The sequence below is a fragment of the Pyxicephalus adspersus genome, chromosome 8, assembly GCF_032062135.1.
Source record: "Pyxicephalus adspersus chromosome 8, UCB_Pads_2.0, whole genome shotgun sequence".
NCBI classification, from domain to species: Eukaryota; Metazoa; Chordata; class Amphibia; order Anura; family Pyxicephalidae; genus Pyxicephalus; species Pyxicephalus adspersus.
In genome coordinates, this window is record NC_092865.1 from 40,146,048 (window position 1) to 40,159,375 (window position 13,328).

The 13,328-nt window shown below is 36.6% G+C and overlaps 1 protein-coding gene across 1 annotated transcript in view; it reads right to left on the bottom strand.

The window, feature by feature from the left end:
* The window catches only part of TSEN15 (tRNA splicing endonuclease subunit 15), a 14,737-nt gene extending 13,820 nt beyond the window's left edge, over window positions 1-917 (bottom strand). Inside the window, exon 1 of the mRNA XM_072420116.1 lies at window positions 801-917. Within this exon, the coding sequence (XP_072276217.1) occupies window positions 801-887 (87 nt within the window). The 5' untranslated portion in view covers window positions 888-917. The remainder of the gene's footprint in view (window positions 1-800) is intronic.
* Window positions 918-13,328: the final 12,411 nt, after the last annotated feature.

Genomic DNA, 13,328 nt, shown 5'->3' on the forward strand with positions numbered 1-13,328 from the left:
GGGGGGGGGGGAGTTTACATCTGCTTTAAAGTAGTTTCCTAGTCCCCCATTTACTGTTGGAGCTGCCAGTGACGTCCACCTAACGCAGCTTACTGTGATAGTGCAACGACAATGCTGTACTGCTCCTGATTTCAGAGCTGAGTTGTCACCCCATACAGCAGTGAGCTCCCCATAATATATTTCAGCCAGGTAGCTTGAAAAAGCAGGGGGTCTGGGAGGTGACGACAGTAGAATGTTTTGCAGGGTATTTTCTGATCATACATTTGCAATAAGGACCACAAATTTAGGAAGGTGGATGGGTCACCTTGCCCCCAAATGGTACATTTACAGCCTCATTGACAGCCTCATGACATTTACCAATAACTACACCAGGAACAATCAGATATGCCAGCCCAGGTAGAGCACAGAGAAGGTCAGCAGCCCCCGGTGGGAAATGAATCTAGGAGGATTTTTATATCTTTTCTCACAAATAGTAAACATGACCATTTACAAATGGGCAGAAGCTGCTCACACAACGCTTCCATATTATGGGTGATATATATGTGAAACACTGATGTGGAAAGTCTTGTGAACGCATTATTACACTGAATTTAATAACATAATTCGGGTAACACGGATTTCTTGTTTCTGTAACAAGGAAGCAGAACAATCTCCACTGTTGTACCCGCGTTTCACACAAGCACATCACGTGTCCTACTGTCCGTACACAAACACAGTCCCCCGTTACACAACATATACCGAGCCCCTACTGCGAGGTACACCCGCTCTCTTAAACTGCGCAACACTGCCCACATTCTCACCCGCGGGTGCTCCAATATCCAGGGCTCCGCCCCCTCCCGAGCACCGGCGTTTAAATCAGCTACGATTCCGACTTGTTCTGTATCCATGACAATAGGAAACCGAATTGCGCACCTAGAAAGCCTTCCGCAGGAAACAAGAATGTCATATCAGTTTCCGGCTAGAAATGTCAGTGTTTAGTGGCAGTCGTATTTATTGCATGCGTGAGATGAATCCGCTTTTCTGTAACATTGATTATAGGCAAATTCTAAACTGATAACAATGTTTCTTATGTAGTTAATAATTCTGAATCACAGTAATGATTTCATTATAATCTAGACCATTAATAAAAGATAAGGCTGGAGATAATGATTCCTGATTTGGATCTGGATCCTCTGCGTACACTCATGCAATAATTGTCGTTGGAAATGAACAATTTACAAAAGAACGTTTGATAATTCTTAACCAAAAAAGTGCACAACGACAGCGGCGAATGAGGAATCTCGCTGGAAACAAACGACCGTTCCAGTGGATCTGATTGGGCGACAATTGTTTGTAATCTATGGTGTGTAGGGTCTTTTAGTGATCGTGGATGGTTCTGCAATACACTTTGAACAATCGTTCCTAGTGTGTACAATATTGGTGGATTATATTTGAACGATCGTATTATTACAGCATGTACAGAGTTGTGCAGAATACGACCGTTCAAAATAATAATCGTGGATTGTTAGTTTTCAAACGATAATTATTGAACATGTGTACCTAGCCCTACTTTTTTCTTTTATTTGTTGTACAGCTCTAATTTATTATACTATTTTACTATTAGTGTATTACTGCATTATTGCTTTTATCTGACTATTGATTGCATTTGGTATTTAGAAAAGCCAATATAAAGGAAAACTAGTGGGAAAAAATGACTTGCTTTGACCAAACATTATCAGCATATTCTTTATGATCTGCATGTGACATTTAGCTGTATATGTTTTGCTACAATGTGTCTTTATCTATTGTGTAGAGAAGGGACTCAGCTAGGTTTCTTTTCCCAACCATTCGCCTTTCCTACCTCTCCACCAAAAGGTGCAACAGGAAGTGAGAAGAGATCTCAAAGTGAAGGAAATTCTCCACTTGGAGAGTTGAGAACAGACCAGCCGTTCCAAAAAATAGTCACCCACCATTCCAGTAGCATCTGTAAAATATTGGCTCATCATCACTGCTCTTGTGAAAATAGTCACCAGGACAAACTTTATAGGCATTCTAACCACCGTAATTCCTTCATTGGATACCTGGTTACCAGGAAATATTAAACTTCCTGGTGCATGTGTTTGAGTTGCCTAACTCTATTCTGCAAATCCAAGATGGCGGAAGATCCTGAACCTGGAGACCAGGTGAAGATGTTGTCAAAGGAGCGAGGAGAAAGGAGTTTCAGTAAATAATTGTGAAAAAGCAGACATCATGTATCTCTCTGCAATAAAGAAAATGCCCTCTCACTATTTTTTTATTTTAGTTTAACTAAAATTGGTGGAGAAGTTGTGTTACCCTTTTCTGGCTTTCTTTAATGCCTGTATTTCTGCTAGGTAGATTTCTGCTTAATCATAGGTATTGGTAAATCTGTCATATGTACGATTCATGTAGAATAACAGCTATCTGTGGACCAAGGTTTAAAGTGGACTTTTCATTGAAATACTTTGCCATCTTTATAGATTACGGTATGACTGTAAAACAAAAGTTTACCTGCAAAATATACATTTACTTTACCCTCGTCTGCTGCTCTTGGTGCCTAGGCAAAGGTGATATAATGGCTAGATCCTGACAATGAAGACCCCAAATCTTGCTGAAAAGGGCTTTTGCTCTGTGCTAAAGTATATTCTCACTAGAGTTGGGGATACTCATCTCTTCCCAAAGATCTTGGCAGAAGAATTTTAAGGTCAGACCCTACACCAAAGAGAATAGGGGTTTAGGTAAGTATTTAACCTAAACATTTTGTCCACAGGTACATTTTTGGTCTTTTTATTCAATCAGGCTACATAAGTGTTCAAAATTAAAGGGTATCTGTAAAAATTGTTGATTATTTTCTTCATATACTTGACACTGCCCATGCAAATTTTAATGGAAAAAATTTTGTGGATGTATAATACTAGTTTCTTATTTGAGGCTAACAGCTCTTGTTTACCTTAGCAATATAACACACCCCACACCAAGAGAATTCTAGGTATCCATATTTTAAGCTTCCACTAAATTATCCAAAGTCATTCTCTGCTATCACAGGTATTGGTTTGCATAAAAAGTAGTTCACATTGTAAAATAAAAAGGTCTAGATTCTAGTGATAAGGACCCCCTTGTCTCATGAAAAGGTTCTGACTATGATAAAGTGTCTGCTGATTTTCTGGCTGGTTTTATTTTCATTTTGTAGTTTTGGTAAGGTTTTATAACATGTAAATGTATCAGTGTGTACTTTTCTGTTGTCACCCTAAAGAAGAAGTGAACTCAATCCTCACCCAAAACAAAAAAAAAAAAATACAGTTACCTTCAATCTTGCAGAGCAGTTGATCGGTCCGGGGGTCTCTTCCATCATGTCCCCTGTCGCCCCGGTATCCATCATCGGGCCGGCGTGCTGGGAGCCGCCATCTTCTCCTCTTCTTCCAGGTTCTTCTTCCTACGTTACCTGACACAGGCATGAGATCGGGTAACGTAAATGGGGAAAAAACTTGGCAATTTTTTTCCTTTTTGATGAAAGGGCTGCTTTTGCGACGCCCAAGATGCTCAAGCGTGCGCAGAAAGAGCATCCAAGAGCCACCACGGATGTGTGATGTAAGCATCCGGCGAGGCTTTGCGCTTTCATTCATTCCCGATCGCCTAGGCTGACTTTAGGTACGCTTTAATTAACCTGGGGCCAAATAAGTTTTTTTGAGGATTCATAAGACCTGATTTAATAAAGCTCTCCAAGGCTGGGGAAGATACACTTTCATCAGTGAAGCTCGATGATCCACCAAACCTAGAAAAGGATCTGGTCCGGGACTGGAAAATTTGCTAACAAGAAAGAAAGAAATCGATTCCAGATTTGCTGGATCGATGACATCACTATTGTTTTCAAGTGTTAGTAAGGATTGAAGTGGTATTAGGCTGCAGTTATTATTATTAAACAGGATTTATATAGCGCCAACATATTACGCAGCGCTGTACATTAAATAGGCAGTGGCCACAATTGTGTATGTGGACATCTTAGGTAAGGGAGTTGATTAAGTTTTTTTATGCAAATCGGACGTCAAACGGTTACCTGAATTTTTGTGTAGGTTATACCCTAACCCTGAAGAGGTATTCATTGCTATCAATAGAGCATCAAAGTCAGGAGCACCCACCGCTGAGTACCATTAAATGGGGACACTTACCACTAACTGCCCATTTCACACCTTATCCTAAAAGCTGAAACATTTTAAAATCTTACCTAAACTTCAAAACTAATAGTGATTTGCACTAAAATGAACACAGTATTATGAATAAGCTTTTTCAAATCTAAAGGTCTCTGTCATAATAATTCTATATTGAATTATTTTATACTTTACAATGTAGTTTAATGCAGTTCAACTTTACCATTTTGTGACTGATTGGTTTAACACTTGACCTCTTCTCTTTTGGTTAACACCTCAAAACATTATCATATGCAGTGCAGATGGTTATCATTCTGTTTGTTTTTCTTGAGTAATGATATTGCCTATAGACATTAGGCATTGGATATTAGATCCAGACACTGACGTCATTCTTTACAATGATTGGAAACCTTAATTTTATCCAGTGAAGTTCATCCAGTACACTTGACTTTAATCAAATACAGACAAGACAATGCTGGCTACGCGTAGTATGGATGAACTGTCTCGCTGGGAATATTGCAGTTTAAATGGTTCTAAATAATTTCAAAACTAAGTAAAAAAAATTGTCAGTTTTTTTTACCCACTGACTGTCTTGAGGAGAAAACTTGGCTTATGGGTGTATTTTTACATTAAAATGATTGACCAAAGACCATAATAGTTTTTATCTAGTTTAAAGCATCATACTCAAAAGGCAGTTTTCCTCTGGCAGCATAAATTCCATGCTGATGGAGGTAATCCCTTTTATATGACATTATTGAAGAAAATGTTTTTATTTGGCCTAGTAAAAGCCCATGTTTTAAGAAAAATATGCCTTATCTACATTGACAAGCACAACATATAATGTATCTGTTATTGCCCTAGGCACTGAACCTGATCGCTGAACATCGGAGCTGTTCAGCTTTATTTGCTTTGGGCCACATGACTAATGTTTGGCTCAAATTTGGCACAAACTAGAAGACAAACAGAACACCTAATGGAAAGATCTGCACAAGCATTACATTACAATATTTTATTACTATTTTTTAACCTGTTAAGGCTTGTGGTAAAAGAGATTGGAATAGAGCTTCATACAGACAGCATGATAGCCAAAGGCAGAAACCATCTTTTTATCTTGACATCACAGTTTGTAACATCCCAACAATGGGGTTAAAAAAAATTTTTGTCTCTTTAACAAAAATATTGTCTATTTCCATTCCAACACATTTGTCTATATACATTTGTCTCATTTTCATAATGAGGAAGTGGGAGAAGGGCTACTGCTGTGGTGAAAGAAGAATGAAAAGGTGGCTTTGCTTTTTGGCTGGACCGATGAGTGGAATTAATTCTCCCTGTCATTTATCATTATACCATTTATGTAACAGGAAATAATACAGTTACAAAATGAGGGAGATATTTTTAAAGATCGAGGAGGTATGACAGTTTAATAAAGTATGAAATGTAGAGGTGGAATTTACCCCTTGGGAGAAGGTTATTTACATAGATTTCATAGTCACATTACCTAACATCTTCCATCTTGCACTTTCTGCTTTTCCTATAAGGAAATTAATAACATATGTGGGTGTGTGTAAAAGGTTCTTTTACTGTATTTTTTAATGTGTATTGTATATGCCAATCTATAAAGCCTTGCAGTGGAAAGATGCACATACTGGTTAACGCTGATGGTCAATAAATTGATTTAAAACTTTTTAGATATTTTTGCCAATCCAACCAACAATAGCTTTAAAACAAATATTTCTCACAACAAACGTACTTTCACTTTTAAAGATCCATAATGATCACAACAGGGAGTTTAGTTTTTTTCAGTTTCTGACAACTTAGAAACCATTTTAGGTCTAGCAGACTGCCAAGATCTGCTCTCATAGAAAAAACACACTGCCTGTTTTGTGATGAATACATTGTATTTATTTTACATTTCCTATAGACAGAGAAATGAATGAGGGATTGTACTGGTTGTTCCAAGTACATTATTACTGTAGATTGAATGATCTGGGAACAGGTAGTTAAGTAGGAAGTAGGTGGATTAGCCTGTGCTAATGACAAGGCACATGAGTAGGGTGCCATGCAACACCAAACATTGTACTGAGCAGGGATGCTGTGAAAGGAATTTAGGCCCATAAGTAGTCTAAAAGCTGGCAGGAACTTGAGAGTGGAAGATGGTCTCTAGGGCAACCAAACAGGCCTTGGCAGCAGGAATATTGCAGACAAATTTATTGTAACAACTTCTTGTAGATTTCAGCAGAGTTTATAAATATTTAGATAGAGTTGGTTAAACAATACTTCCTCTTCTCAGACACCTTTCTGTCTTATATAATAAAAAAGAGGAAATGTGAATATATATTGCTTATTTTAATTTGGCACTATAAGAAAAATAAATTAGAAAATATGTGACACCAGAAAACACAGTTAAAGCTGCAGTTTAATCTTCTTTTTTTTAGTCTTTGTCCCCACACACACACACCCTATCCAGGTGCTAATTAAATTATTACATGGTATCTGTTTTCATTACATACATTCATTACAATGTATACAAATCATGGCTGGTGGGAAGGACTTGGCAGGGTCCTGTACTAAGCTTCCTGGTAGCAGGGAGCCTTGGTAAGGTCTGCAAATGCTGAGCCTCCGTGACTGAAAGAGATGAAATCATATGAATAACAGGCAGTCTAGGAACAGAAGAGTTGTGGATCCCTAGCGTCCTTCCAAATGTTTCTAGAAGCTCATTGAACCTTGGGCTGATTGACCTCCAATTGATGGTCAAATGTGTTATATGAAAGGAAAAAAGAGGTTTGAGGCTCAGATTTTAGGTAAAATGAAAGAACATTTGTATTTTTGCATAATAAATAGAAACACGATTTACATCAATTATAATGATGTAAATCATGTTTTGATTTATTATGCAAAAATACAGACATACTTTTTATTGTACCTAAAATCTGAGCCTCAAACCTATTTTTTCCTTTCATATAACACATTTGACTCTATATTCTTCTAGAGGTGGCTTTTTTTCAAAACAATCTCCAAGAAAAGTAGAGGAGATACCCCTTAATACATCCCCAATTGATGGTGCCTGAATTCTTCTGGGTCCAATAGGCCAGTGTAATATACCAATGATCTTTTTAGCTGTCTGTAAGGGTGGCATGCAGTCCACTTTTATAGGAAGGACATTCTTTCTACAGATCCCAGTTTATTATTTTAGTAAAATTATTTTAAGGGTTCCTTTGCTGTTAAGAAAGGCTGGGGTTCAGTTAAAAAATATTTTCTGTTAGAATGTGTTAAAGTGTGTGTAATCAGAAGCGTGGGATAATGAAGTGCTTTTGTATGACACTGCTACAGTATGGAGACGCTGAAGATTGCAGTATAGACGCTGTGTATTCCAAATCCCTGGTGCTGCGCTTTTTAGTCTATTTAATAAAAATCTTGGCATGCAAACCCTGTTTGTTAACAGAAACATTGCGATGTTTGAGAATTTGAGACAGTGGGAAACCTCCCAGCCCCTGTGTAATAAGGCCACATTTTACCAACATTTGCTGTTCAAGAAGTTTTTGGCAACATGCCCCCTTGTTAGATTTCCCACTGAATCTCCATAATGATGCATTGATCCAGCAAACTAATACAATATTGTGTTATATGACATGGGTGCTAAACAGTTCTCAAAAATTTAATCTGGTCTGATCCTTAAATTGGAAAGGGAAATATCTGAAGAGATAAAAATTATAAGTGCTACAGCCTAATTATAATTTCAACTTTACATTGTAAGGTAGCATGTAATTTATTTGTCGATTTGAAGATTTGCTTACCCTAAATAGTAATCTAGCAGTAGGAGTTTTATCCTAGTTGGTTCACGTTTGAACTAATATAATCACATTTGCTTTAACGAGAGGATGCAAATGTAACATATTAGTCTTAAAAGGAATAAGCTACAGTATCTTCATAGGTCCCAAAAAAAAGGAAGAAAGCAATACAAAAAAAGAAAATATTGTGAAAAGATGTAAGACCATATGTTACGTGTTATGTGCATTGTATGCTAAAGGAAAACAAATCTAACCTTTTTTCTACATTTTTCATTTTTGTCTTAAAAATAACAAAAAGTGGAGCTAAGGGGCTTATAAGTAAAGTTGCTAGCAGACAGATGTTTATTACAAATGATACTCTGTGGGTAATTTATCAAGCAAACTAACAACAATGCAAATCAGTCTTCCTATTAAAAACTCTGCAACACAATAAATGTATTTGCTACCCTGTAATCCTGTACTGCCAACTGCAACAGATTTGCAGAATTCTTAGACAATTGTTTTTATTGAAGATGAGACATTTATTCTAAGCAGATGCAGAATTAGAGCAGCCGAGGGAGGAATTTTTGTCTTAAGCTGTAACCTTGAAATAAATCTGTCACATATTATGTCTCCATTATCTATTTTAGCATTGGCTTGCTTTGCTGCCCCTCCACTATATCTGTTTTTCCATACCTGCCATACCAATGCATACTCAGCCTAGTGTACATTCTTAGTATTCCTTGAGTATTAGGATGAAGTATCTTATATGCGCATGTGTTAGAGTTACATCATTCTCAGTCAGCATAGCTTGGAGCCGCACTAGGGTAATGCCACTGCCATGGTGTATTTTGGCACTGTTTTAGTGCAGTTTGGGGGCAATTTTCCAAGCTAACCTGACTATTTATCATGCCCACAAACATCACATTTCTCCAGCTGATTTGCAAGCTCACCAATTTTCCAAAGTTAAGGCAATGTTATTAACAATTTTTAGAGCAGATTTTTTATTTTAAAATAATGATTTATAATGAAACATTCTAACATAATAACCAATTGCAGCAGTAAACAGAAGGCTATTCTTTGTACTTCACAGATCATGGATATCCTCCCGCTGTTAGCTTGTCAATTAAAAAACAAGTCTTTCAGCATGATTTACAAAAGGGGGTATTTTGTACCCTCAGGTAACAAAGCTTTCAAAGCTAAAATTTTACTTGTTGTCTGGACTTGCCCTTTAATGGTAATGGTTTAGGCTACAGCAATGTAACTTGCAGACAGTGTGTTTAAATTACTGGGCATAGTATATCTGGACTAGGTTTGGGGCAGTTTATGGTTAGGGGCAGAGCACATGGGAGAGCCCTGTCCTGGCAGGTCTAAGAAAGGTGGCTCCTTTAACAATGGTTTACAGGAGTGTTTTTAGACTACTGCAATATACAATCCACGCTAATAAATTTTATGGTGAGTTTTTGCTTTGCTACTGCACAGGTTTCCATTAAGGTAATTCTCACCTCTAACTGAATGACAGTTTTCTAAACACACATACTGTTTTCATATTTTTTTTTTATATTGTATTCATTGTTGTTGACCTCCTCCAGTGTTTTTCAGCAACTTTTTTCCTACTTGCATTCATTCTAACCATAGATGATTATCATTGCACTAGAGCGATTCCTTATTATGACATTGATGAACCATGCCTGTTCAATATGTGTTGGCATAGTTTTTGTAGTCTCAACCAAAGACACATATGACAGCGTGACATGAGGACACAGGAGCACAATCAGAAGACATTCACCCCATAAAAGGAAATATCTTTGTTGCATGGTATTCATTTAATAAAAGCTATGTGTTCAGAAACAAATTTTGAAACTACATGAACATATTAAGCGTATATTACATATTAGTGATTAGGTTTGAAATTACTTACAATATGGAGATCTCTTGAATGGCAACTAAACAGAGCTCACAGGGGCTGGTGTAATACTACGTCTATCATTTAAATAAAATATAAAGCATATAAAATATTGGTTGTATTTAGTGACTTTGCTGTTTGACAAAATTGTATTGAGATTTTAACAAACAGATTGCATTGCACTGAAAGGAAGCAGAGGTTACCTGCAATAATAATGGCTTCAAATAAAACGTAAATGCTTATTAATAACATTTTATACCCAAAGCCAATCTAATTAAAGTAATTTGAAAAGACAATATGATTTCATATGACTCTGTTGCGGAATGTGTGAAATTTCAAAAAATACCCAAAGGTAAGGGAATAATTTTCTTTGCCAAGTGACATTATTGTATTCCTTTAGTAAATCAACTGACTTTTGGGCTCTGAAATTTCGAGCACCTGGTGTCAGCTCTATCTATGTTATTTCTGATCAGGTACAAAAGACCCAGACCTTTCCTCATCTCCAACTTCTCCATTTGCTCCTTTGAGCAAAAGAAGTTCACAGGATTTGTGGTATAATCAATAGGTATGTCTTGCACTTACTGAGCAGATATTACAAGAGACTTTTTATAGTATATTTAACAGACCTCAAGAGAGCAAATAAGTGAAGGTAACTTTTGGACTTTACATACTCTTTATTAAATGTTTATCTGGTTTACCTGACTTAGCTGCAGTTGAAGTCTGCTTAGCAATGATTTTGGCAATTATGCTCATAGGCACTAAAAATAAAATCACAAAATAGGAAATAGAGCACTGAAGTGCAAATAAATGTCCAGATTTGGCATATGTATACAGAGCTAATGTTAATGAGTTCCAAAAAGAAACACTAGACAGCATTGCAGATATTTTCAGACAACACCTTTCTTTCATACTGCCCTTCTTAAGAAAGGCAAAGGTTTCTTGGGGTTAACCTCAGAAGAACAGAATTAGTGCAAATATGGAGAGATTGGTAGCAGAAATGTGGTGACTGGGCAAAACAGACATTTATGATACTGTCCCACCACATCTACAAATCTGTGGATCTACTAACTTGGCTGACTGGAATTTTTTAAAGGAATCTTCTTGTATTTTACTGAAAATTAGGCTTATTTAGCAAGGCAAAAAATAATTAGTAAAATATAGAAAGCAGTGAAAATGAATGCTTCTTTGGTTTCACTGCATTAACTTTATAATCAGAAAATTCATTTTACACTGCTGCATTAAATAAGCACAACTGTATTCATTTAAAATGAAACTAAACCTTTCCTGCTCCATTGCTGGCTCAAACATCTTTAACACCTCATCCATGGGTTGGGGTCTTTGGGTATTTTGATTGTCTCGGCTGGAATATTTTTAATATCTGGGCATGAACGCATGATTTTATTCCTGACACCTGGGTATTCAGGAATTTGCTGGGCACAGTCAGCAAAATATTGGGAACAGAGAAGATTGTAGAAGAGAGAATAGTGGGTCCCTTCTGCAATAAATACTCTGCTTGCTCAGGTCTTTGATGATTTTGTATTATGATTTTTTATTTAGTTCTCTTTTAAAATAAATCATGTGTAGACATGTAAAGAAAAAGAACAGAAGCTTTTGTTGGCCATACAGGACTTTTCCATACCTTTCTGAGTTTGTTTCAAACTAGGAACTCCTTTATTTATACAATTGTGTTTTTATTAAGCTTAGTGTTTAGAGTTTTAAGTGTAGAAAATGGTATATAAACAATAAAACAAATAGAAGTAGTAAGTTAAAAAAAACACTTACAAAAAATCATAAACACAAGAACTGGGGGTAGGAAACTGCAAAATAAACAATTAACAATACAAATCACAGAGCCTCCCACCAATACTGAAAGTGAAAACAAGGATAAGGAACTCACACAACAGCTTCTACAGCAAGAGAGAAGAATACCAACTGAATAAGTTCTGAAGTAAAAGTTAAAAAGCATATATTCATAACTCACCATGTAAAGGGCCCTAAGATCCCCAAAAAAGTACAGTATACAAAGCAGACCACATTGATATACCAACATAGATGAACAACAGCTGCTTGTAGAAATCCCATGATCCTGTCCAATTTAAAGGGATAAAGAATAACAACCGAGGGAGGAGGCCTAGAAAAGATAGAAGACTAAGGACAAACAACAAAAAAAGAACTTCTAAAAAGTTTCATAAGTGTTTAGATCAGACCAAGGTGAAGGGCAGATCAATTTTTAATACTGTCCTAAAAGGCACCAGGCCGATGTCAATTATTGAGTAACCAACTGATTCAACAGTTTATAGAGATTCCCCATAGATCCCCAGTAAATGGGTAAAAGGATTTAAGTGGATAGAGATGTCCATCAGATCACATAGCACACCACTGACTCCCCCGCAAAAAGAACTAAAAGCAAATACAACCAAAATATATATAAAGTTCCCACGGCCACACAACCAACAAAGATTACTGGCAGAGAGGCAAGTCGTGTGTAATTTCTCAAAAAAGAATGTCAGGATCAGAGTATAACTCACCATATATATTGGAGATTACTCCTTTACACATGGGACCATCTAAACAGACTTGCTTAAAAAGGATTAGTGCCTTGGCTGAGATTCAAATTTGGGACCAAGTGCTTCAAAGCCTTGGTGGTAACCTCTTGGCCACCGTGTCACCCAGCATTCAAGTTCTTGACTCCCAAGAGGTGGGACATTTTTCAACTTTAGCAACATGTTATAATGGGGAAGTACTTTGGCCATTTTTTGGAATTCAGGATGGGATGGGCTATATGTGAGCAAAGTGAAAGTTCAGGAGGTTGTGGGTACACAGAGGAAAAATTTGCTTTTAATTTTAGCTTTGATAATTTTATTTTGATATATAACCTGACTATAACCTCTAATAGGAATTTTCTTAATACATGCTCAGGGTGAAATGCTTAGGTGTATGGCATGTTTGCTTTAAGTGGTACCGCTTTATAGTACAGAGACTTTGGGGGACACTTCTACCCTGCTGTGATGACACTACCCATATCACTAGTATAACTAAATTTTTTTCTCCAATTGCTCAATAAAGAACAAAATTAGCTATTAAGAAACCCAGGGAATAGCTGGTTGTTAGCAATTAGGGCTAGTAGTACTCATTTGCACAAATATTTGTTAAGTTAATGTACAGTGCCATGGGTATTAAATGCTTTGAGTTTTAAATGTATTCCCTGTGACTGCAGTCAGTACTCAAACCAAAACCTTTGAACCCCAAACAAACAAAAAACATAAAATCACAACCTACATTATGATGAGTTAGTTGGCCATGGAACTTGAACTGCTCCAATAAATAACAAATGTTGGACATAGGACCATAAAAAAGTTTTAAACATTGAATAAATAATCATTTGTCCCCTTAAAGATGGTAAAATAAAAATACCATGAAAATAAGAGTAAATGTGAATCTCTCTAAGATAAATTCCAAATGTAGCCTGAACATGAACATTCAAGGTATATAACCTAAAATGCAACTAAAGTA